Below are 27068 nucleotides of genomic sequence, written 5' to 3' on the forward strand. Positions count from 1 at the left end.
GTGTTAAATATATTAAAAGGTGTTTTTAATTTATAAAGGGGGGTTGCACTTAGAAGCTTGCTCTGTGAAAGGGGTCACCTGTGCAAAAGTTTGAGAACCACGGGTTTAGGGATACTCTGGAGTTAGGACCCTGATCGTAGGGGCTCATTCATCCACTCATTTGCTAATTGCACTCGCACCCATTAACTCACTGGTATCCTAATTCACGCCCATTCATTAATTAGATTAATTACACTCCCAGGCATTCCTGAGCTCCAGCCACTAGGGCCCAGCGCCCTAGTCAGTAACAAGCGCGCTGCTCGGCCCGCCCCTGGCAGGCAGAACTACCTCTCCCATCATGCTCAGCCTGCCCACCACGTGACGGACAGCGGACCAATGGGGACTGCCGTTACAGCCGAGGCCCGCTGGCCGTTTGTAAGGAGCCATGGCGGAGGCCGCTCGCTGACTCCCCTCGCAGGCGGCCCGGCTGGGACCCGGGGCCCGGGGCGGCCGCCCAGGTAAGGCCGACGCGAGGCCGAAGTCTCGCTCTGGAGGGGCCCCGCTGTGGCCCCCCCCGGAACAGGAAATGACATCAGGGAGGCCGGAGAGGCTACTGGGAAATAGTGGGGGGGAGGGGGGTCTCAGGCCCCTTTTCCCGGGCCCTGGTGTGGGAGAGGTGGTGACATCAGCGTGTGTCGTCGGTGCTGTCGCAAGCACCCTCCTTACATCACGTGCACCCCGTGACATCAGCGACTCTGTCGCTGTGACACAACCGGGGTAACCGTGGTGCTGCGGCGCACGTGCCTGTGTGATGTCATCGATGTCGCTGTGACACAACCGGGGTAACCATGGTGCTGCGGCGCACGTGCCTGTGTGATGTCATCGATGTCGCTGTGACATAGAGGTGTAACCATGGTGCTGCGGCGCATGCCTCCATGTGATGTCATCGATGTCGCTGTGACATAGAGGTGTAACCATGGTGCTGCGGCGCATGCATGCAGAGGGACCTAGACAAATTGGAGGATTGGGCCAGAAGAAATCTGATGAGGTTCAACAAGGACAAGTGTAGAGTCCTGCACTTAGGACGGAAGAACCCAATGCACCGCTACAGACTAGGGACCGAATGGCTAGGCAGCAGTTCTGCAGAAAAGGACCTGGGGTGACAGTGGACGAGAAGCTGCATATGAGTCAGCAGTGTGCTCTTGTTGCCAAGAAGGCCAATGGCATTTTGGGATGTATAAGTAGGGGCATAGCGAGCAGATCGAGGGACGTGATCGTTCCCCTCTACTCGACATTGGTGAGGCCTCATCTGGAGTACTGTGTCCAGTTTTGGGCCCCACACTACAAGAAGGATGTGGAAAAAGTGGAAAGAGTCCAGCGGAGGGCAACAAAAGTGATTAGGGGACTGGAACGCATGACTTATGAGGAGAGGCTGAGGGAACTGGGATTGTTTCGTCTAAGGAAGAGAAGAATGAGGGGGGATTTGATAGCTGCTTTCAACTACCTGAAAGGGGGTTCCAAAGAGGATGGCTCTAGACTGTTCTCAGTGGTAGCAGATGGCAGAACAAGGAGTAATGGTCTCAAGTTGCAGTGGGGGAGGTTTAGGTTGGATAGTAGGAAAAACTTTTTCACTAGGAGAGTGGTGAAGCACTGGAATGCGTTACCTAGGGAGGTGGTGGAATCTCCTTCCTTAGAAGTTTTTAAGGTCAGGCTTGACAAAGGCCTGGCTGGGATGATTTAGTTGGGGATGGGTCCTGCTTTGAGCAGGGGGTTGGACTAGATGACCTCCTGAGGTCCCTTCCAACCCTGATATTCTAGGATTCTATGTGCCTATGTGATGTCATCGATGTCGCTGTGACATAGAGGTTTAACCGTGGTGTGGCGGCACATGTGCCTATGTGATGTCATCGATGTCGCTGTGACATAGGAGTGTAACCATGGTGCTGCGGCCCATGCACTTATGTGATGTCAACAGTGCCATGGTGACACAGAAGTGTAACCGTGGTGCTGTGATACCACTTGTGTGATGTCATCAGTGTCACTATGACACTGGTGTAGCCATGGTGCTGCGACACACATACCTTTGTGACACTGTGCTGCGTCATCTCTGCAGTCACTGTGACACCGCAATATAAGGATGCCACAGCGCATGTGGCTGCGTTTGGTAGACCAAGTGATGCCGTGAAGTCACTGTAGTATGACATCAGTGTCACATCACAGTGTTGGCCTCTTGATGCGATGATGTAAAAGTGCACATGACCAGGTTGTGGGTCCTTTATTGTCTTCATGGCGTCATTGTATTGTGGTGTCATATTATTTGGCATAGTGATGTGATGATGCCTTGAAGACACAGAATTTGCATCTTTATGGTAACTTCGCAAAATCTCTGTGCATCATTACTACATTGTAAACATCAAAACACTTTGCCATTGGGAAATCACAAATCTTTGTATCATGATGTGGCATCACCATGAAATGCCACTATCAGGTCAACCTGTGCTGTAATGTGACATCCTCCAACCATCAGAGGCTGTGACTACCCAAGGGTTTTGGGGGCAGGAGGGTTGGCAAAACTTGCTCATTTTTTGTTAAAAGTGATGCAGATCTGTGATAGTTTTAGTGCGGATAGACAGATCACCTGTGGTCAGTTTGAGCATTGTGGTGTCTAACTAACCCTGATCTGAGCACCTGCCAAATGATAGGGTTTTAAAAACACTGGGACCCTTGTCTACATTAGTGTCTTTACTGTTGTTAACACCAGCACGCCAGTGTTAGCAACAGTGGGAATTTTTTTTTGCCAGAAATGCCTAGGGTAGCCATTGAGTTACCATGATATTATGACACAACATTCTGCACGACAACTTCTTCAATATTTGGTGATGTGATGGTGCAGAAGTTGTTAGAGAACAATATTTTTGCGTCATGTTCATGTAATTAATTCATTGTGGCAAAGCGAAAGGAACTTCATCCTGAAGAATGCTGGATTAGGATAGTGTGTGCTGTGACTCATCTGATGTACCAACCACCCTTTTGTATTAGAGGCTGGATGCAAGCTGCTTCACTATTATGCTACATAGGGACAGCCCTGGGGCTTCTAGCATATTGACAGTGCAGCAAAATTTGGACTCACTTAATCTAGAAAGGTCTAAAAGCTGTAAATGATTTGGATCAATCTATTCAGCCTAGCTTGTAAATTAACTTTTTATTTTATTCAAGCCCTGTGTGATTAAGGAAGGAAAGACCCCTAGCAAACAACTGCATTCAGACACACTGCTTATATAATACTTCTATACTCTTCATCTGCATCTTTTAAATCTAAATCAAGGAACAAAGACCAACCCAAATAATCCCACTAAAGAGTCTTTCAAATGCTATGACATTTTTTTCTCCAGTATTTTCTGAACTCTTATTATCTCTGTGTATCAGCTACATGCTTTTTTTGTTTTTACATGTAAATAACAAAACATAGAGATTCCTCTGAATCTGTAACGTTATGGGATTACTTTACATAGCCAAGTTTGTACATGTTTGGTAGCTGTTCTTCAAAGTTCCATAACGTCTCATTCAGTCCTGGGTGAATCTGTCATACATTAAAATCCTTCCTCACCACTCATCTCTTTGTGAGTCAACAATATTACCGCACAAATAAAAACAAACATCCAACTTATTTCTTCGTCTGGTTCCCAGTGTCAACTTGGTCTTGCTTAGATCGGAAGCTCATTGGGGCAGGAAATGGCTTTACTTTTGTGTCTCAACTTCTGTCGTGCACATTGCTGGCACTGAACGAACAAATAACACTTATGACAAGGTCCACATCCTGTGAAATAAATTGACATCATCCTTTGCTCCGTCATAAGGTAGCTCTGAGCACAAATAGGTGAATAGGTCTCATTGCATAGTGTTTCCCACCTACAAAACATTGGCAGATTTCAGTTTTCTTACAAAGTTCGCTGGGCTATTGCTAATGGTCTCAGTAAGGACTTGTTCTCTGACCTAGTCATTTTGGTTATATCTAGACTTGGAACAATGAGATTTTTTTTGGTAAATGTTGATTTCACTGTACATTGAAGTCAATGCAAAAATATTTTCATTGATGATCAGAATGTACAGATAAGCAAAGAAAGAAAAGAACTATTTGAGAACTTACTAGAGTTTGACTTAAGGGTATTTATTTTGTGTGTTTTGACATGTGACGTTGACAATTTGTGTTTAACAGTTATAAAGCTTTAACTTTTAATCTCAACATCTACTGTCATTAAATCATTTTGGTCCTCCCCTCTCCCCCCCACATAATTTCCTGCAACGGTGAAAAATTTAAATAGATAAAAAAAGCTTACAACGAACCATTGATATTACCAGTCAAAATTATAAATAAATACAAATCTAAGTCTCCTAGCCTAGTTTTTCATTTTGTATAGTAAAAGCCATTAGATCACTTGGTCCTCTCATTCTTTTGCCAAAGTCCTAGCACACATCATTCAAGTCCTAGCCTTATACATTCTACTCCCGGGATGTCCAGTATGTTCCAAAGGTCACTTTCTGCTGCATTGATTGTAGACCAAGGTCTTACCCTCTCTGCAGCTTACCCTTGTGCTCTCAGAGCAACAGCATGACAGTCTGCCACCAGCAGATCACACGGAACTTCTTTATTATGACACCTCTAAAATTTAGAGGCTAGACACTGGTCAGAATTCCAGGAAGACTTGAAAGCATCAGATCTGACCTTTTCCCATCCCCCCAGACACAGAGCCCACATGAGACATTCTTACCTGAAGATGTGAGTACAACTTACATCCTATGTTGCTTTTCCTCTGAAGGAAGCGTCAGCAGCATTGTCAGGTAACATTGTGGTGGTGTGGGTGGAGGCAGGGATGGGGTTTATAGATCTGTGGTATAGAACGTTGACTTTTTTGTCTGCGCCTCCCAGCATGCTGGGAACTCCAGCTGTAATGCCCACAGATATCTATAATCAACTGTGGAAAATAGTCGATCACCCCATATCTTCACCTTCAGGGCTCTGCACAACTGTTCCCTCATCTCAGTGACTTTTTTTATCTTGTTTTACCACTCTCATATTCCCCTTCTCTTTCAGGTCATCCCCCTGTTCACTCCTACACATGGAACTAACTCACACTCTCTTAATGACCACCAAGGATGTACCCTTACATTTCTATGTGCCTTTCCTCCTCCCAATTCAGTTTGCCATTGACCACTTCCTGCAAGCCACATGCGGAACTCTCATTCTCGGCCCCATGACCGGCAAGAACAAGGCATTCACACTTGAAGGGAGGCTACCATCCGGGCAGGAGGCCAGCTGTCCTACAGAGAGCCAGTGCATAGCTCACTGTGCAGCAGTGGGGAGTAAGCAGCTTTTGGCCATGAGCCTGGAGCAAACCCTTACACGTTGAAAGCTGCTGGGGGATTTTTATGTCCATGCAGAGGAGAAGGGAGATTTTATATATATTCAAAGGACACATTAAAAAGACCCCTGATAACAAGCTGTATAGAAGTCAGTGTTTCTGCCTTAGAAGAGCTGAGACAACCCTACCAGAATTTGACCCCTGGGCCCAGATCATCAAAGATATTCAGATACCTGCATTGCAGTCCCATTTAGATGCCTTTATCCTTTTGAGGCTCTGGGCCCTGGTGCTTAAAGTAGTATCCAGATTGCTAGCAAGGGGTCAAGACCCTGATCCTTGCAGCCTTAACTCTGAGTTGACTCGTGGGGCCTGATTTGCCTCTAACACTTGTGTAACTCCATTGATGTCAATTATTCCTGATTTACACCCGGAAGAGGGAGGCTCTTTGTCTTTAGCAGACCTACGTCTGAGTTAGGGCTGAAAGATGAGATCCCTACATAGTAAGAATATCATAGTAATGCCATTCTGATCAGGGTTTTAAGTTCAGACCTTGTCTACACACAAAAGTTATACCACTTTCATTAGACGGGGATAAGTAGTACAGTACAACCCTCCTCGTGTGGATGCATTTATACCAGTATTAAAGTGTTTATGCTGGTATAGCTTTTTCCCATATGGGACAGAGGGACAGGAATAAGCTGTACTGGTATAAGGCACCTTTATGTTGATGTAACTATGTAACTCCGGGTATAATTGGTAAAACTCACACATCTCTAATCAAAATAATTATATCAGTATAAAAACTGTGTGTAGACCAGGCCTCAGGGTGGGTACAACAGTATTATGGCTATATAGGCTTCTTTGTTTTCAGTTTAAACTGATTGTTACTGAAAAAATCTTGGGTTTTACAAAAAGTATTATTCATTTTTTTTCCCGATTTTCACCCTACTTTTGTATCATTCAAATATATAGAAAATAACTTGTTCTGTTAGGAAAATACGTATGTTGCATGAATTACATCGTATTACGAGAATACAGTAGTCTGTGTGTCTATGCAAAGCTGCCTGTGGAAGCGAGGCTAGAAGATACACACAATAAACAAACAGGCACGCACGCAAGCCCTGAAGTGCCTGCACATCTGAACGTACTGATGATCGTCACGCCCACCCCGGACACATTTCAAGCCGTTAACAGGGAACGGTTTAAAGATCTGACCCCCTAAAATGGGAAGAAAATGAAAATCTGTATCAGAGTGCGTTTCAGAACACAAGGAAAGTTTTAAAAAAACAAAACCAGGAGAAAAGGATGGAGTTGAGTGTATGCGCTGCAAGTGATGTGGCCCAATTCTTAAATGTAAATATTTATTGGCTAATAGTACTAGGTCTACAACTGTAAACTGATTATTCGAATGAAAAGTTTTATTTGGGGATTAGAGCTATATCGTTTTCTTAAACTCAGAGGAGAAATTGTGTTCTGAGTTCTGTTTTAGTTCTGCAGAAAACCACACTAAATTCCATTCATCAAAACATTCATCCACTGAATACTTTTCCCCTCTCCTTCCGGCCACCAAAATAAACCCTGATATTTACCCAGAAAAATTATTAATAGATTTTTTCTACTGATTTTCACCTCTTTTCGTTGTTGTAGTAATAAACACCGATAAATTCCTGGGAAAAATTAAAATAAAAACCAAAAATGAAGGGCCCTATTGATATAGTAAGTGTCTTTAAACTTTACTTTCTCCTGGACTGAAGAGACTTAAAATAGCGTATAGACTGAACATGATGCTGTGTGTGTGAGAGAGAGAGAGACACACACAGAGAGAGCATTGTCTCTCCAGAGCTTTTTTTGAAAGAGTGCCCACCTATCACCTCCAGCTAAAGAAACACTAGGATCAATCAGCCACCACTATTTTAACCAATGTGACTGAGATTTTCAGAGCTGCCTAAGAAGTTTGCACACCCAGTTCTCAAGGAAATGTACTGGAATAGGGCATCCAGATCCCTGACATGGCTTCAAAAACACCACCCCACCTTCAGCGCTGCTCTTAGGGTTAGATGGCATGGTGACAAACATGCTGATGGCTGCTCCATACTAGTGCCCCACTTCACACAGTCCGAGTCTCTCAGCTTGGAATGTGGCTATGTATGCATGAGGCTGACTGCATCTTTGAGCAGGGGGTTGGACTAGATGACCTCCTGAGGTCCCTTCCAACCCTGATATTCTATGATTCTGTGATCTGTGGGGCCCCTTGAAGATTTAATCCTACATTCTTTTCAATTCTTTGATTAAGAGAAGCTGTGATGAACAACACAGGTAAGGACGCTCTTTGAAATATAATTTTTAATGCTTTATTATACTCAAATGATTTGAAACACACAGCATGGTCTAGCAGATGGGGCATTAGATTGAGACTGGGGAGACTTAGATTCTGTTCCTAGCTCTGCCCTGATCTGTCATGTGATTTTGGGCAAGTCACTTCCCCTCTCTCTGCCTCTGTGTCCCACCTTTTGTCTGCTTTTTCTGTTGAGCTGCTCAGGGCAGGGGCTGTCTCACTATGTGTTTGTACAGCTCCTAGGACACTGGGGCATTGAGCCCCATTGGGGCCTCTAGGTGCGATTGTAATACAAATTATCATAATATGAGCATCAAGGGAGTGAAGCAGGAGATCCAGTTTGACTGAGTTCTTGACTTCTCTGATGTTTCAGGCTCCCTGGAGGATGGACCCAAACTCAGTGAGGACTAAAGTCCCAGCTTTCTTATCGGACTTGGGAAAAGCTACGCTCAGGGGAATAAGGAAATGTCCCCGGTGCGGCACTTACAACGGCACCCGAGGGCTGAGCTGCAAGAACAAAACCTGCGGGACGATCTTCCGCTACGGCGCTCGGAAGCAGCCCGGCGTCGACGCCGTGAAGATCATCACGGGCTCGGATCTGCAGATCTACTCTGTACGGCAGAGAGACAGGGGGCCAGACTACCGGTGCTTTGTGGAGCTGGGGGTTTCAGAGACAACCATCCAGACTGTGGATGGAACCATCATCACGCAGCTCAGCTCCGGGCGCTGCTACGTCCCATCGTGTTTGAAGGCAGCCACTCAAGGCGTGGTGGAAAACCAGTGCCAGCACATCAAGCTGGCTGTGAACTGTCAGACTGAGGCCACCCCTTTGACCTTGAAAAGCTCCATCTTAAACTCCATGCAGGCCTCCCCCGAAACGAAGCAAACCATCTGGCAGCTGGCAACGGAGCCCACCGGCCCCCTGGTGCAAAGGATTACCAAGAACATCCTGGTAGTGAAGTGCAAGGCTAGTCAGAAGCACAGCTTGGGGTATCTCCACGCCTCCTTTGCTCAGAAGATGAGCAGTAAGAATGTGCCAGAGCACAGATTTCTCTGCTCATGCCAGACTCTGAAATCCAGCAAGGCCAGCTCTGCCAAGGAAGAGGCCGCACAGAGATGCATTCACTTCTTCGCCTGCATCTCTGCCTTTGCCAGTGATGAGACCCTGGCGCAGGAGTTCTCGGACTTCCTGAGTTACGATTCCAGCGGTAAGCGGGGCTAGGGCAGGCGTGGGCCTGCAGGGAGGTTTAGAATGACGAAGCGAGCGAAAAAAGATGGGGGTGAGTGGGAATGAGAGAGCCCAGGGTTTGGTGAGCAATATTCCAACTGATGGGTAGTGTCTGCATGAGGATGGATTGCCTGAAAGCTGCTGTCCATTCCCCCATCTGACGACTGCTAAACCATGCCTGCCACAGAGCATTTCTGTCTCCGTCTCAGAAAACAAATGTGGCCTGCAGCAGATCAGAACCATAGGGGGCTGTCGCCCCCTTCCCACCTCCCCCACCCCGGGCTTGATTACCCACCTCATCCCCATGTAAGTAACTTACTTTAGAAGAGGAAGCAGAAACTTCATGTGGATGGTCTGGGTGGGAGTACTGAGGCAGAGGCAGTAACACAGTGGATCATTGCTGGGCTGCCTTATGTGGAAGAAAATCAAGAACCCAGGAGTGGGAGGCAGACAAGAGTTTCTCTTGGGGTAGCTAAACTGGGAGGGAGCATCTCTCCATTCAGGGGTGAGGGGTACACAAGACTAATGGGTTTTAAAGGGGTTTTTTGGGTAGGGAGGTGGATTTGGGTCTTTAAGTGGTGTATGTTAAGAGATGACTGTCTAATCAACCCTGCTTAAATACAGCTTTGAAAGAATCTATTCTCGCGGCCTCTGAAAGCTCCTTACTCACCTGGTTTAGAGTGGATAAGTTCTTTATTTTGCAGGGAAGGATGCCTGGTTTGTGAGAAGTTAAAAAATTTCACTAGGGTAGGAATATAGACCTACATTGGGCCTGGATGAACGACAGTTTTAACCTGCGTTTGGATGTCATCACAAGTGATAAGCCCAAAGTATGTGGCCAGAAGAAGAGATGATGAGAAAGGATTGTTTGTGTTTAATCGGTAGTGACCCCTGAAATATCAGGGTTATCTTCTTTAAGGTTTGGGTTGAGATAATAAAAATAAAGACAACACGCTTAATTGGACAGAAAACCTTGATGAGGTTCATCTTGTCTTCAGTGGAGGGGGAAGGACAAAATTCAGCCCTAAACTGCCTCTTGTGGGTTTAGCTGGTGCAGTAACCAGCAATAATGTCATTTGTCTATTATAGTGTATAAAAGGCAAGGTTTTAGGGGTTTCTTTGTCAGAGCTATTCTTTCCCCTTCTGGAGTCATGCCATGACGTGAATATATCTCCCAAGGTATACTGCTGTGAGTATTTGGCCAATGCTTCTAACTGGACATAGAGTAAAAGGGGGTATATGTTTGTATTTGTATTTTGGATGTAATCTACATCAAGTGGCCTTTGGACTAATAAAAGAACACTTGTGTGGAAGCTGAGTAAACTAATTAGGGAAATTATTTCCAACGTCTAGCAAAACCAAATTGGCTATGTGAACATTAAGGGCTTGATTTTGCTAGCTATTTAGGGACCTAAAGATAGACCTAGGGAGTTAGGCACCAAGGTGCTCTTGAAAATTCCAGTCGACACCAAGCATAAATACCTTTACTGAATTTAGGTTCCTAAATACCTTTAAAGATTTTGGCCCTACGGGACTAATTCTGATTTATGCCAGTGTAATTAAGATCAGGCATTGGCGCTACACCAGTGTAAATTATTATTTGTATTGGGGAGCAGGGGAGAGCCCCAGTAACGGATCAAGGTCGCATTCTGCTAGGTGCTGTGAAATTGGTGTATGATCAGAACCAGGCTCTAACTGGCCAAACTATATTAACACGCATTAATGCTGCTGCTGACTTGCTGTGTGACCCGAGGCAAGTCACTTAACCCATCAGTGCCTCACTTTCCCCATCTATAAAATAGAACTGATAATACCTAATAACTTTTGGGGCTTAACTGATTAGTGAAGTGCTTTGAGATCTTTGGGTGAGAAGTGGTAAAGAAGTGCAAGGTATTATGGTTATTGTTCAGCTGTTACCATGTCCGTTTCCACCACCACTTTGCCAAGGTGTACATACTGGGCCAGGTTAATCTCTCATGTAACACCATTTAACCTCTTGGCTCTACCCCATGAGAGAAATTGGCCTATTGAGTTCTTTACCTCTTAAATTACAAAGCAATCCTTTCAGCCAAATGTTTTGGAAATCAGCTAACCCTGGTACAAGCATGTACCGTTCCCACTGAATGTCAGAGTTGTCCGTTTGCATTGGGAATGAATTAATCTTGCCTTGAATACGGGAGCTGTTGTACCAGCCGTACAGAGGTGTGTTGTGGTTTGATATTAGTTAGGATCGCTAATATTGAAGCAAAAGCCGCTGCACACAGAAGCAATGGAGACCCAAGCTTACACTGACATCTTATCCATGTCTGTATTCCTTTTGATTTTCCCGTTTGTTTTTCTAATTCTTACAGTTGTGTACACATGGGAAAGAAGCTCTTTTCTCACTCACTCTTTTTTTCGCACCTGTAACTCAGTGTAGCTGAACTCTGGGTATGTGGCTTATTGACAGTCCGAGATCCTTACTTGTGTGGTGAGGAAGGAACAGGCCCCTTATTAACGTGGAGAGGGAGAAATGGTTAGAAATGAACAAAGCTGGGGACGTTTGAAGTACAGACTAAGTTTAGATCTTGCACTTTCAGGTGAGGAACCTCACACACGGGTAGCCCCACTGAGTTTAGTTGGATTGTGCACGTCTGTCAATTTAAGCATGCACATACATGTCTGCAGGATCGGGGCCAGGATGTTGCCTTAACCTTGTGCTTAGTTATAATTGATTCGTTATAAAGACTCAACTGTTGTTTTTTCCAGGTCTCAAAGGGATCATAGTGCCCCAGTTAGTTTGCCATCCTGAATCCACCGTGCAGGCTGGCGAGCCCACTGCTTCCAAGCCGAAAAAGAGGAAAAAAGATGAAGCACCTGGTAAGGGACCATTTCAGTTCTTTAATAGGGGTTTCAGTGGGTGTTGGATCAGGTCATGGTTGATTTGGAGGAACATTTGAATCTTCTAACCAGCCTATGATTTTTTAACAGGATTCAATGAAACTAGATGTTTCCTCTGTCTTGTCTCTGAGTGCACGTGAGGTGCTGGTTGTTAGAGGTGGAAAGCACCTCGTCCATTCCATCCCTGTGCAGGGATGGAGCCCCTGGGTATCTCAGTTGTTAAACTTGACTATCAGAAGCGACTATTCTAGCTCTGCAGGTTACAAAGAATATGTTGCTAAAGCTTGGAAACCAAAGCTTTTTTAAATTGAACCAAAGGTACCCAAGGAAATAGCCCACTCCTGGCTCAAGATCCGGCCAACTGCAATCTGAGGAAAAGCGGATTGAAAAAGCCAGCTGTTGCATCTTCACTAAAAAGGCAAGGTAAGTTTCACTTCTGCGGTCTCTTTCGCTCAGCCATAAGAGCAGCAGAAATACAAAAATACCTAGTGAGTGGGGAAAAATGCTGCAAACCAAGGGCCATGAAAGAAACATTATGGGCCTGATTCTCCTCTCACCTACGCTGATGTAACTCCATTGGAATAACTCCAGGTTTGCAATGGAGTGAGATGAAAATCAGACCCTATATTCCCAATGGCCTTTGATGGGATGTTAGATGGGGTGGGATCTGAGTTACTACAGAGAATTCTTTCCTGGGTATCTGGCTGGTGAATCTTGCTCATATGCTCAGGGTTTAGCTGATCGCCATATTTGGGGTCGGGAAGGAATTTTCCTCCAGGGCAGATTGGAAGAGGCCTTGGAGGTTTTTCGCCTTCCTCTGTAGCATGGGGCACGGGTCACTTGCTGGAGGATTCTCTGCTCCTTGAAGTCTTTAAACCACGATTTGAGGACTTCAATAGCTCAGACACAGGTGAGAGGTTTATTGCAGGAGTGGGTGGGTGAGATTTTGTGGCCTGCATTGTGCAGGAGGTCGGACTAGATGATCATAATGGTCCCTTCTGACCTTAGTATCTATGAATCTATTGCAACTGATGGTTCTGTGCTGCTCTTCTGTAATTCCTCCTGCATATTGGCAAAATTATACACCTGAATACCAGTGTCTGTCTGAAAGATGGTGCTGACTCACTCTCTTGTGTAACTGCTAGGGTTTGTTCCTTCTCATTCCGAGCTTAAAAAAAAAAGCGTTTGTAGAGAGGATAGCGTTGTGTTAATATAAAATAAAAAATTGTTTAAGATGAAACTGAACAGTTTGGCCAAACGGGAATAGAAAACTGACTTGAGCTTTTATTCTGGCCTTTGTCACCGTCTTTGTGTCGTCTCCCAGCTGCATGTTTGCGTGAGAATCAGAATCAGTGATTCACTGTCAGAATCAGTGAACAGATGCATTTTACAACCACCAGGTGGCAAATATTTGTGCAAAAAGACAAGCCAGGTTCTGTCTCCTGTTCTTCTAAAGCCCAGGGCCCTGATTTTCTTCCCCTTTACTCCTGAGTAACACCGGTATAACTGCATCAAATCCAGCAGAGCTATACCAGTGTAATTTAAGTAAGGGAGAGCCAGCACTGTCGTTCTGGCTGGGGACACACCAAGCGCAAACGCCACTAACTCAAATAACTCCTGGCTTTCTTTGAGGTATTTATACATGTATATTTTGGAACTGTTTCATTGTAGGCTCGCTTATTTCTCTATATATTTAGGATTATTTCTGTTTACCATGATAGATACTTAGGGATTTAAAGCTCAATCCAATTCCCATGGAAACCTGAGAGAGCCTTTCCATTGACATTAATGGTATTTGGATCAGGGTCTTATAAAATAAACTTTTTTTTTTTCCTATTTACTCATTTTCCTTATTCACCTGAAACTCATGATTGCCAGTGGTTTGCCAGATTTTTCTTAGCACTCTTCTCTCATTACTTTTTCTAGGAAAGAGCTAAAGACTGAACAAATCAGTTTTCCTTTTCTCTGCTTCAAAGCAGTTACTGCAATCTCTGACTCCCTCTTCTATCTCATCAACTCTCAGCTGAAAATATCTTTCTCCTTGTCTGTGCATCTTACTTTTTCTTATTTTGGGGCCTGATCCTGCTACAGTCCAATGGGATTACGAGCAGTAGTAAGAGGAGTTTGTCCATATTTAACCCGATCGGCTACTTAGAATTCAGGGCCCTGGGAATGTTCCAGTTGGAAATAGACATTGATGAAGTCTGCTGTTTTCTCTGATGCAATCATGTTTATTCACAAGGAATGAACAAAGCCCTGCTCCTGTGAATGCAAGAGGAACCAAGACCAAAAGGAGCAGTTTCTTAGCTTCTTGTCCTCAAGCCTCTTGGGCCAACAGTAGACCCAAAAACACTCTCTAGCTTTTTCTAGGGTCACGCTGTTCATACAGGCTCCTAGTTGGTTATCCTGCTTTTTGCCTCTGCCTTTGTCCGTTCTCAGTTCTCTCATCTCGCACCCCCGCCCCCGAAACAATACTCAGCCAAAATAGGAGTCATTGGACAGGTTCACACACACTTTTTGTCTTAAGTGGAGGCTTATGCTTACAGTTATGTTGAGTGAAGTGTGAGTTTGCACCTATCAATCTCAATGGGGTTTTTAACTCATCCTGTAACAAGGTTTCTCTCAGCTCATAACAGCTGCTTACCCTTTACTGAAAGTACTTTCAACTCTGGATTGGCTATAGCGATTTGTTTAATAGCACACAGTGACACTACGCAGCCATTTAGGACATTTAGAAGCAAAAAGCACCATAGCCATTTGACATTTCAGGGAGGATTTAGTTAAGCAAAATGTAACTATGTCCCCAATCCTGCAAATACTTACTTGATTGCCTAACTTTATGCCCTGTGTATAGTTCCGCAGACTTCAATACAATTTCTCACAGCATGTAAAATGAACCACACCTGCAAGTCTGTGCCGGTTTGAGTTCCGACTCTCATTTTGGGATATAGTTTATATGAAAGTTCATACGCAATATGAAAGGCCTGATTTTCCTGTGGAGCTGAGCACCTGCAGCTTCCACTGAATTGAGGGAGCTCAACACTTCTGAAAATAAGGTGTAAAGTTGCAGGGGTGTGTGTGTGTAAGTTACACAAACACTTGGCAGTACATGCCAACTGTCAGGCCCCAATGAGTTTTAATTGTAGAGCTGAGTGAATAATGGCTTTTTAGGTTGGGAGCTGCCCCAAAAAATCTGAAGAAGAAATCTGGTTCGATTGGAAACAAAGTGAATTTTTTCATCAAATTGACCCAAAATGTTTTGAGTCAACCAAAACCAATGCTTTTTGAGTTCTTTGTTTTGATTTGGGCGTTTTTCACCTTTTTTAAAAAGTTTGTTTGTTTTTTAAAGCTGACAACATTTTGATTGTAAATTCGGGCTTGAAATGAACCTGTTGAAACAGAATGTTTCAACTCTTTTGAATTTTCTTCCCCAGCCAAGGCTATTCGTCAAATTCAGAAACAGTTTTAGACCCTGAAAAATGCATTTTTCAGCAAAAAAACAATTAGTCAGAAACCATTCACTCAACTGTAGTTATAAACCCCTGAAAATGAGATGTGTAATGGAAACAATGTCTTCTTCATCACAGCAGAAACATTGCTGTTCATTGCTCTCCTATACTGTGCTCCCTGTGTTTCTGCTTTGCATTTAGTGAAGGGCATCAAGTTCTGGAAACTGTCTGATAAATGTAATGCTGAATATACTTTGATATATATGTATGCACACAGAGAGCTTCTGGTGTGAATCCAGCATGTATCTGGCCTTTTGCTGCTTATTGTTTCCTTTGGGAACACCATTGGGGAAGTGAAGAATGCTTATCCTCTCTGTTTAAAGAGAGCATTTGTATTTGATGAAGGGTTTCCTTTTCTTTTAGCCTGTAATCAGCTGCTGGATGAGTCACAGGTGACCTTGTCCTTCCAAGAATGGCTGGCCAGTGTCACCGAACGCATCCATCAAACCATGCATTACCAATTTGATGGTAAGTATTGTATGGGAGCCACCTCGTGAGAGCCTAGAATCTTGTCTTGTTGCTAGTTAAGCAGCATAAGTTGTGATCAGCTTGAACTATCTGCTGGGTCAAAGAGAGAAGAGCATGTGGCTTGGGGTGGGGCAAGCATTTAATTCGATTTTCTTCAGTCTTGATTCTCTTTGTAAACCAGTGGTTCTCAAACTTTCCAGATTACTGTCCCCCTTTCGGGAGTCTGATTGGTTTTGCGTACCCCAAGTTCCACCTCGCTTTAAAACTACTTGCTTACAAAATCAGACACAAATATACAAAAGTGTCACAGCACAGTTACTGAAAAATTGCTGACTTTCTCCTTTTTACCATATAATTATCAATCAGCTGGAATATAAATATTGTACTTACATTTCAGTGTGATACTTGAGCCTGTTTTTCACTTGTGAGCCTTGTCTGAAGCCCAAACCCCACTGCCCGAGGCTGAAGCATGTGACGTAGCTTCGCGGGGGTCCCTGTGACATGAAGCCCTGGGCAACTGCCCTGCTTGCCTAACGCCAGCCCTGCACTTGCGATTCCCCTAAACCCATCCTGTGACACCCCCCCCCCCCGGGGAGTCACAATCCCCCAGGTTGAGAAACACTGATCTAAATGAGCTGAGTACCCCTTGGAAAACCTCTGTGTACCCCTAGTTGAGAACCACTGCTGTAAACATCAAACGTGGTCTGAGTCGTTGCACGAGGCTTTGTGCTGGCTTTTTGCACTGGGATGAGTTTTGCCCTTAAGGCTAGATTGTGCCTTTAGGCAAAGGATGGTGCATTAGCTGCAGTGCTTCAGGATGCATTGTGCCGTGGAGAATCCCCCCCTGCTCCCCTCTTGTTCTGGGAGGTGTGTCTGGAATAAAGAAAGCTGCTGTTGCAGTCCTTACAAGGGTGCATTTAGCTGTTCCTCTGGCACCTGGCGCCGGGTAGAGCTGAGCCAAAGCTCCACCCAGTCCTAGCACTTCTCTGTCCTCGCCCCACCCATGTGCTCACAGGGATATGCTCTGCACCTAACCTGGACCCAAAATCTGGGTAGGCCTGGGCAGGGCAGTGGGGTGCTCCGCTGTGGAAGCCCTCGGGACAATCTAACCATTCATGATTTGGGATCTTAAACATTGTGACCTTTGGCAACCAAAGATTTTCCAGCATTCAGGAGATTCAGGTGCGGGGAATGCCAACCTTATCGCTAAGTTTCTTGCTGAAAAGTCTGGGTGGGGCTGGGTGAATGATCTGCCTCGGCGCAGGTTTTGTGAGACGATCCACTGGCTGAATAACTTCCTCCGGCTCGCAGGTGTTCTAGGCTTTTTAAAACAAAAATCCCTTCCTGGCACCTCATGTGTAGGCTATACGTCTCCACTGTTGCCGTATTCTGGGGATGTACCCTGGCTAGTCAGGGTCTGCTACAGCAAATGTTAATGAGAACTAGGTCACTTCAGTCTAGTGCATTTCATTCAGAGCGGTCTCAAAGTCCTTTACAACCGTTTGCTGTTCACACTTGGTACATGGGTTCATAAAATGGTGTTAGAAGCATACTACGGGTGTGGGTGGAAGGTGCTATGGATGGGTACAAAAGTCCATCAGTAGAAGGTATTGTAGTTGGTTATAAGCAACTTTTTGGACTCTACAGCTATTGATTAACTGTTTATTACACCTATTAATCATTTATGAACTCTTTATAAACCATTTGTAAAGGGAATCTTATTGTAAAGTGGGACCCATTTACTGACCGGTCCTGACCCTGCCTAGCTTGTGAGATCTGACAAGACCTTAAAGGGAAAACAAAACTGATTACCTCTTGTGCTAGTGAAACCAAATCCTTGTAGAAGCACTTAAGAATATTTATTAATATCATGTCCCATACCACCTGTTTCCAGTCAAACTGCTCCTTTTTTCTCTCCTCTAAAACCTTCTTGGTTTATTGTGCAGGCAAACCAGAGCCACTGGTGTTCCATATACCTCAGTCTTTCTTCGATGCCCTGCAGCAGAGGATTTCCATAGGAAGCACAAAGAAACGGCTGCCTAATTCCACTACAGGTACAAGATCTTATGATCTCATAAGCGCAGAGCTTTGGAAATCTGAACACTGGGTAATCTCTGGTGGTTTCCATGCAAAAATCTGTCTAGTTTAGTGTTTTTGGGCCATGCATTGGGAGTGCGAGGTATAAAAAGTTATGGGTGAGGTTGGGAGTACGCTGTTGGCCGGGCTGCAATGCATGGTGCTTCTTCCAGGTTACAAAGAAAATGAAAGGACCACTGGATATCTCTGGGGATTGGTGGTGGGATATGGAGCCTAGATCACCTGTCTCAGGTCAGCAGTGAGCAAAAGTCACTCGTGGCTACCTGATGTCTGTAAAATTAGTTGACTGTCCAGTTCCCAATGAATAAGTGTCCACCCACCTCACGAAAATCCATCATGCCTCTGGGCACTAAGTGACATCTCTGCAGCCAGCCCCAGCAGAAAGGCTAAAGACTGAATGGGCCACAGAGACAGACGCCACCTCCCCTCCTCCTTGTAGAGGTGCTCACTGCAGCTCAAGAGTGGAGCTGGGCAGCGTGCGGGAGGCTTTGCGCTATCCATGCTGTCCCTGTACTTTGAATAGAGGAGGCCAGACTGCAGAGCCAGGCAATTCCTCACATCAACTTGACGCTCACTTTAAAAATCGTGTATTCACCTTTTTTTTTTTTTTTAAGTATCAACCTGACTTCAAACCTCCAGAGCCAGGAGGTGAAAGGTTACAACACAAACTCACTGTGACCCTGTAATAAGGCCCGTAGAATGGTTATAGTTACATGGTTATAACTTTTCCAGACATAAGGCCAGTGGTGGCTTTCTAATCCAGTCCACTTGGTCAGTGCCTAGTGGTGGTCAGTCCGCAGATTGGGACGGCTCCCCAGCCACTGCGTATTTACAATTCTTAAGGCTGTGGATTATTGATGTGACAGATGGTAACAGTCTCCTCTAGCAACATGCATTAGTGTAATTAATACTCCATATATTCCAGGGACTATTCTCTGCATTCATACTAATAATCCTTAGGCCCAGTGGGAGGAATTCACTCATAATCAAAGGGCTTAAATCTCTCTTGAGGTGTTGTGCTGGCCCTCTGCTGAGAGGTGAATTTCACACCATGTTCATTCATCCGGAGCAGTAACAGCTGTCTAAATATTGTTTTCCTGCTCTTTTAGTTTAAAAATGCTTAATCGGAGGCAATAGCCTGTAGTGTGTCATCTATATGTGAATCTTCGCTCGCCTTCAGCCTTGATTAGAAGAGAATAGTAAATCAGGTGACAAGGGGAAAGACTTTACGATTCACGGGGTTTTTGAAAATCATTCTGGCTGACATAGCAGTGTAACTTACCTGGAACTGTCTGACAAGTGACTTGCTCAAAGTCTCAATGGTGCTTCAGCCAATTTGAAGCCATGACCTTCCTACCTCTAAGGCCTTGTGTATGTGGGGAAAGCTTTTTCGATATGATCTAAGGTGTGAATGTAAAGCTATACAACCTCCCAGGTGGACACGCTCTCCTCATGTGTGAGCAGCTTTTTCTGGTTTAGCTTGTGTGGTTTGGGAAAAGCCAAACCAAAAAAGCTCTTTTTTGTTCCAAGTTTACCAACATCTTGTAAGAAATATGTTTATTTGCCCCTCTTTGGAACCATAGCCTCGGGGCACCCGTTTGAGGTACAGCCAGTCAGCGTTACTATCCCTGTTTTACGGGGGAGTGACATGAGGCATAGGGAAGTTAAGTGATTTGCTAGGGCCACACACGGAGTTAGTAGCAGAGCCAGGGACAGAACCCAGCAGCCTTGACTAGAGCGGATGGAAAAATGAAATGTGTGTGAAAATCTGTTTGTTTGTTTTTAACAAACATCCGCCCGCCCCAAAATTGTGGTTAATTAAACCCAAATTAAACAAATTTCAATTTGAAACAAATTCTCATTTAAAATGCCTTTCAGTGGAAGAAATCCAGTGTCGTCGTCATCCAACTAGTTTGGTTTCAACTAAATTGCGTTTTTTGACTCTGCTGGTCGTGTCCCATGCAGTGGCCTCCCTCCTCTTGTTACTAGATTAGTTTGCCATCAGATATAGAACAGCGGTGGCCCTATGGTTTCAGCATCTGTAATATGGTCTTCCTGTTCACAGCTTTTGTCCGGAAAGATGCACTGCCCTTGGGTACCTTCTCCAAATACACCTGGCACATTACCAACATCCTGCAGGTCAAGCAAATATTTGACACTCCTGAGGTAAGGCGTGTTTGTTCTCCTGATTCCTCTCTAAAGACCGAGCGTGAAGCCCAGTCGGTTAGGTCAGCAGGCTGGGGAGGAAAGAGGGCAGAGCTAGACATGGCTCCTGCAAACACACGCATGAGTTCATGGGGGCTGCTCACCTGGGTAAAGTCAGATCTGTGCAACCAAGTTTTATCAGCATGACTTTGTTATTTAGGAGCCTGTATGTAGACTCGGCTTATACCAGCAATTGTCTTTTTGCTGGTATAGCTTGTGTCATTCGGGGATGGGAGGTGACTTAAGTATACCTACAAAAGAACTGCATCTCCACTAGGAGGCGCTGCTGGTTTAGTTATACTGGCAAAGCCTGTATAGCGTAGACTAGCCCGTAGAGTTTGCAGAATTGGGGCCCTCGATTGCTTCGCAACGGAGTGATTCTGAGCTGGAAAGTCTGCAATCGATTCTAGCAGTGGAAAGCATTAATTGGCAGAGTTCCTTCGGTGGGAACATTTGAGCAGGGATCAGGCGAGCATATTCCAGCCTCAGCTAGAGGGACTAACTGATTACCACAGCTGGGATCAGGCAGGAATACCTCCTACAGCTTCGAAGCAAGGGCTTTGGTGGTGGGTTCTCTCTTCTGGAGCACTGGGCAGGGACTGTAAGCTCAGATGGGCTTACCCCCCACGCTCCAGGTCTGTAGAGGTGGTTGGCAGGCACCTGTGAAGCTGAGACTGCACACCCCAGCTCTGCCAAGAGCCTGCAGGCTAAGGGTCAGTTCCAAATACAGCTTGGTGGTGGTTGACGGCCCCTAAAGCTCTCTTCTGATCATCTGTGCCTGGCTTCTGTTGCAAGATGCCCTTGGAAATCACACGCAGCTTCATCCAGAACCGGGATGGGACCTACGAGCTGTTTAAGTGCCCCAAGGTTGAGGTGGAGAGCATCGCGGAGACATACGGTCGCCTGGAGAAGCAGCCGATTATCCGGCCTTTGGAACTCAAAACCTTCCTCAAAGTTGGTAAGTTTATAACAGAGGGAAGAAGAGTGAAATCAACCCAAGCAGCTGTTACCTCCTGACCAGTTCCTACCACTCTTGTTTGAGAAAAGAGAGAACTGTCATCCAGTGGTCTGAGCATGGTGGGGGACAGACGGGACACCCTGGATTCATTTGTGTGTGAGGAGTCCTTAGTTCTGGCCATTCTGGGTCAGACCAATGGTCCATCTGGCTCAGTATCCTGTCTTCCAACAGTGGCCGGGGCCAGATGCTTCAGAGGAAGTGAACAGAAGGGGGTAATTTCCCAGCTCTGTGGGTGAAATTCACATCCGTGCAGCGGGTCGGTACAAGATCTATGCACCACTTATTTCCACGAGCGTACAGGCCTCATGCTGATAAATGTCACCCTGCCTGAATCTGAGCAAGTCGCCTCACCTCTCTGTGGCCCCAGACAGGGCTAGTGATGCTTTGTCCGCCTTTGTAAATGTGTTGGATGAAATCAAGTGCCAGATATTGTCAGCTTCATGACTCATGTCATCGTCCTGTTAAAGACTTCTGAGAAAACCCTTTCGTTGCAAAATGGGGCTGGTTTTACATCCTGGGAGTACCGAGAGGCCCCACTGTGTTTGATGCTGTATAATTGTGCCCTGAGACAGGTCCCACCCAAAGTCTTACAAGCTAACAGACAAGACAATGGATGGAAGAAAGCAAGTGTTATTCTAATGAAGGGGCGGGGCATGGAGCCTCAGGTGACACGATTTAATTCTGTGGCAGAAATGGCCGGGAATTCTGGTTTAAGCCAGCGTTTGTGGGATTTATTTTTTAAGCAGTTGTCATTATGGCACAATTAATGCCACTTGGGCAGCCTGGGTGTGCCCACAGATTGGGTACTTGGCCATCTAAAGGACCAGCTATGCCCACAGCTACTCATCCTTAATTTTCAGCCTAGTTTTAACCAGCCCTGTATGTGAGGTCATTTTATTACCTCCATCTAATATATTGTTAGAGTGATACAGCTGACATGCTACCGCCTCTTGCTTCTTTTTCCCCAGGCAACACATCACCTGATCAGAAGGAACCGACACCTTTCACTATTGAGTGGATCCCGGATATTTTACCCCAGTCCAAAATTGGTGAGCTGAGGATTAAGTTTGAATATGGCCATCACAGGAATGGACATACCACTGAATACCAGGAGCAACGCCCTTCACTAGAACAGACCCTGGAGCTAACCCCTCTAACCACCATCACCTTTCCTTGACCTAACACACAGCCCCTCTCCAGCTAAGTTTGCACAGCCCTGCTCCGTGGCCTCTCTGCCCGGGGCACTATTAGCATTGAACTTGTACGGGGTTCCGTACTGAACTGCTCTGTAAATCTGATGTTTTCTGATTTCTAAATAGCCGCGGGACCTACACTAGACGAAAGACACCTCACCTGCTCTCTAAATAGCATATTTTGATGCCGCTTTACATGTAGTCTTCACTCAAACTGTACTGTATTCTCAACACACCTCTGCATTCCCATTCACCAGAATGCATTGAAATCCTTGGGGTGTAGTTCCTTTCTGTCACTTGCCCCTTGAAAACAGACTTATCCACAGCTCACAGCTGGGAGAAGACAGTCTATTACGAAGGGAGTTAGATCCTTGTGTTACTACATGAACCATCATGGCAGTGTCTGATTTTATGCCATACTTTAAAATATTTTTTTTAAATAAAGCACACTGGAAAACGGTGCTGCTTTTTGATTTCAACCTCTTTTGGCGGGAGGAAGGCAATTTGAAAAGGAGAAAAGGCCCTGTACTAGGTTCCCTTTGGCCGTTCTTTCTCCGGACTTACAATACTATTAGCCCATCATGCCAGTGATGGGCGGGTGAACTGAGCTACAGAAGGGTTCCAAAGACTTGCTTCAGAGAGCAGCAGCTGTACAAACCAATGCACTGCCCTCCTGCTGCTTTTTCTTCTCCTGCCAGTTTTAGGCCCTAATCCAAAGGCTGTTGATGGCTGGGTCTTTCCACAGCCCTCAGTGGGCTTTGGCGCGGGCCCCCTCCTCCAAGCCCTCCGAATGTGTTTCCTATTCAACAGCAGCTCGGTTGTGTGCAAAACACTCAAGCATGCCAACCAAGAGTGGTAGGATCAAAATCAAATTCAAACAGGAAGTATTCAAGGGCTGTAGGAGGTTTAGGTTCGCTTCCCACTTCTGCTAGATTTGGAACCTCAGCACTCGAAGGAATGGCCTCAGTGCTGGGCTAAGAGCCAATCTGATGGGAGAACTGCCTTAATCCTTTCGGTTGAATTTGTTCCACTTTCACTGCATATTAACTGGGCCAACATACCCTGCTGAAGCCCCCGATGGGGTGAGGGGTTAGGGTGCTTAGTTAACATGTAGGAGATCCTTGTTCAAATCCCCACTCTACCTGCTCAGAGGGTCTCTAGCTGATGAGGTAATAGCCCTGGACAAGGGCCATTTTACAGGGCCTCTTGTTCCTTTTAATTAAAGATTAATTGCAGGTGGATGCAAAACCCCCTGCACTCATTCTTTGTCCACCATGATCAGGATACACACAGGTTGTGGCAAACCCCAGGGCACTCCCTGGCCAGCTCCCAGGGAGAGTCACAGGTGGGCAATTCCTGTCCCAATCCCCTCCTTGTCCCAAGAAGACAATGGACTCTTGAGAAAGAGCGGGGAGGGGGGGTTCAGACAAGGATGGCCCACCTCAAAGGACAGTCACCAAGGAAGCAGGAAATCCCTGCTGAACAGGCAGCTGGGGGATTTGAACCAGGATCTCCTCCAACCCAGGTAAGTATCCTAACCACTAGACTAGAGGGAGAGGGTGGGTATTGTGTTGGCCCAAATCACATTTAATTAATGTGAAACAGACTGAGGGGGGTAACCTCCCTCTCACCTGTTGAAGCTAACAGAAAGGTTAGGGCATACAAACAATGGGACAGGTTTGAACCCACCTCTCCCACACCCTAGGCACATAGCTTAACCACTGGACTGCAGAGGGAGCTGCTGGCCCAACTCCCCTTTAATGAAAGTGGAACAGCTTCCACAGGCAAGAGCCCAAAGTTCAGGGCACACGCACCACAGCTGCATTCAACACCTGCCCCAAGCCCTACTGAGCACAGGTAGAGGGCAGATTTGAAGCTGCAGCTCCCAGAACCCAAGCACGTGGCCTATAGTGGGAGGACTGGTTTTGCGGTCACCCAAACAAAAGTTAATGTGGAACAGCTTCCACAGGCAAAAACAAGGGAGCTCCCCATCCCTATACATCAGGCACCACGCAATACTCAGGGAGCCCCTGTTCACAGTCCTTCATGGGAAGTAGAGGGCAGTTTTGAACCCACCAGGCCTGGTACCTAGGCGAGCAGCCTATCGCCTGCATTATACAGGGAGAGAGAGGTTTTCGTCAGCCCCAATAAGACTGCATTAGTATAACAGTTTCAGCAGTGTAGGAACCCCAGACTGGTACTGTAAGGTAAGTGTCCATGAGCCAGTGGAGCGATCGGGCTTGGTTCATGAAGCCCGCCAAAGCACTGGATTTGTGCTGGAAATGGCCCACCTGATGATCACTTTAGATAAGCTATTACCAGCAGGACAGTGGGGTGGGAGGAGGTATTTTTTCATATTCTCTGTGTATAAATAAAGTCTGCTGCAGTTTCCACGGCATGCATCCGATGAAGTGAGCTGTAGCTCACGAAAGCTCATGCTCAAATAAATTGGTTAGTCTCTAAGGTGCCACAAGTACTCCTTTTCTTTTTGCGAATACAGACTAACACGGCTGTTACTCTGAAACCTGTTTTCTTCCTGTGCTTTCTCCACATCTTCAAATGCTTCTGGGCACATTTGCATTTTCTCCAAGCTGGCTCTTTTTTATCTTCTGGGACAACATTATTGTTCACGGAATCACCACGTGCCATCCATTTCAGTCGATTTGTCAACACGTTCATACATTTGTGGACTTTAACGCCACGGGTCCATGGTTCCCTCTTAGAGCATGGCTGATGACTGGAGCACCACAGAGGCTGCCTTCCACAAGGAGTCTTCAAACCCACTGTCTTGCCTCACACGGCCTCAATCACACATGAAATTCACTGCACAATGCTTGCCTCCCATCTGGAGGTGGTCATTGTCCAATTCATTTGGATTCCTCCATTTCATCAACCGTGCTTTGCAGGAGATTGCGTCATCATAGATGACACAGGTCCAGTGTTGGCCCAGAGCGTGGACCATAGCCTGAAAATATTTCATCACGGTGTACGCTGTATTAATATGAGTTGCTGGTGCAGTAGCCAATATTTATAAAATAGCAGACAGAAAACTTCTCAAATCATAATGGCAAATATGTCAATGTAATACGTGGAGCAAAGAGGCTCCTACTGTCATGGGATTACAGACTTGTTTTAACCAAAGGCATAAAAAGGACAGGCAAATGCATAAAATCCTGTGACCTGAGGCTAAACAGGTCCCAAACTTTCCAAAACGCTACTATTTTAGGTACCTAGTTGCATTATCAATTATATTTAGAAGCTTTCTGCCAATATTGGTCAAAATTAGCCTGTGTTGCTTCCAGTTATGGCCCTTTGTGTGATTTTATGACTTTTTCAGGTTGGATGCCCGATAACCTTTAAACATTATGTGATGGGGGAAACTGCACCACTTCCAGCATCTCCATCCACCCTAGTGATGACCACCAGCTACACACCTAATGTGAGATCAGAATGACATTTTTCTAGCTGATGGGTTACCCTAACTCATTAATAAGACTCCTTTTTAAAATCTGGCTGTAGGCTAGAAGGTTAATGCTGGGTGCTTGAGAAGGGGGAATTGCCTCTTTGCATTTGCCCAAACGCTGTCCTCCTTGCCATGTAAACAAGTCTAATTCCTGCATTTGTCACAAATCAGACCCTTTCAAAGCAACTCCTCTGGCTTTAGACCTTGTTCTGGATCCAGTTAAGTCCAACAGAGCTGTTTCTGGCTTCTAAAGAAGCAGGCTCTGCAAGGAATAAGGGAAGCAGTTGTGTACTTAGCACTGGTTGGAGCTGGGTTTCCCCCTGGTCATTTTGCATTAGGGCACCATGGGAAAAGCTGGGATCCTGGCCTTCAGCTTAAGAGGTGGAGGAAAACTACAGCCTTCAGGATCAAGTAAGTAGGACCCCTATCTTGCAAAGGGTGTCCTTTAGGAGCAGGATTGGGCTAACTTTTCAACTTTAAGGAGTACTTGTGGCACCTTAGAGACTAACCAATTTATTTGAGCACAAGCTTTCATGAGCTACAGCTCACTTCATCGGATGCGTACTGTGGAAAGTGTAGAAGATCTTTTTATATACACACAAAGCATGAAAAAATACCTCCCCCCACCCCACTCTCCTGCTGGTAATAGCTTATCTAAAGTGATCACTCTCCTTACAATGTGTATGATAATCAAGGTGGGCCATTTCCAGCACAAATCCAGGGTTTAACAAGAATGTCGGGGGGGGGGGGGGGGGGCAGGGGGTAGGAAAAAACAAGGGGAAATAGGTTACCTTGCATGATGACTTAGGCTTGAATAGAGATTGGGAGTGGCTAAGTTAATTGTATCAAATTTGCAAATGAATTCCAATTCAACAGCTTCTTGCTGGAGTCTGGATTTGAAGTTTTTTTTGTTGTAATATCGCAACTTTCATGTCTGTAATTGCGTGACCAGAGAGATTGAAGTGTTCTCCGACTGGTTTATGAATGTTATAATTCTTGACATCTGATTTGTGTCCATTTATTCTTTTACGTAGAGACTGTCCAGTTTGACCAATGTACATGGCAGAGGGGCATTGCTGGCACATGATGGCATATATCAGAATGCCACTAGCCGTCACCTTCAGCCCCCAACTAAAACCCCTCCAACGCATTATTAAGGATCTACAACCTATCCTGAAGGATGATCCAACACTCTCACAAATCTTGGGAGACAGGCCAGTCCTTGCCTACAGACAGCCCCCCAACCTGAAGCACATACTCACCAGCAACCACAAACCACACAACAGAACCACTAACCCAGGAACCTATCCTTGCAACAAAGCCCGTTGCCAAC

The 27068-nt window shown here is 45.5% G+C and overlaps 1 protein-coding gene across 3 annotated transcripts; it reads left to right on the top strand.

The window, feature by feature from the left end:
• The first annotated feature begins 369 nt into the window (after positions 1–369).
• Positions 370–22732, top strand: C26H2orf42 (chromosome 26 C2orf42 homolog). 3 transcript variants are annotated; one of them, XM_048829051.2, is made up of 9 exons: positions 370–497; positions 8048–8882; positions 11651–11761; positions 12101–12205; positions 15655–15759; positions 17706–17813; positions 19922–20022; positions 20857–21019; positions 22048–22732. In XM_048829051.2, exons 2-9 carry the CDS (start codon positions 8060–8062, stop codon positions 22254–22256), a joined length of 1725 nt encoding a protein of 574 aa, XP_048685008.1. In that variant the 5' UTR covers positions 370–497; positions 8048–8059; the 3' UTR covers positions 22257–22732. The 3 variants fall into 3 exon arrangements, with proteins under 3 accessions (XP_048685008.1, XP_074979543.1, XP_048685007.1); XM_075123442.1 differs by lacking the exon at positions 370–497 and adding an exon at positions 504–7655; XM_048829050.2 differs by lacking the exon at positions 370–497 and having other exon boundaries at positions 7669–8882.
• Positions 22733–27068: the final 4336 nt, after the last annotated feature.

Source organism: Caretta caretta, chromosome 26 (assembly GCF_965140235.1).
Source record: "Caretta caretta isolate rCarCar2 chromosome 26, rCarCar1.hap1, whole genome shotgun sequence".
Taxonomy (NCBI): domain Eukaryota; kingdom Metazoa; phylum Chordata; order Testudines; family Cheloniidae; genus Caretta; species Caretta caretta.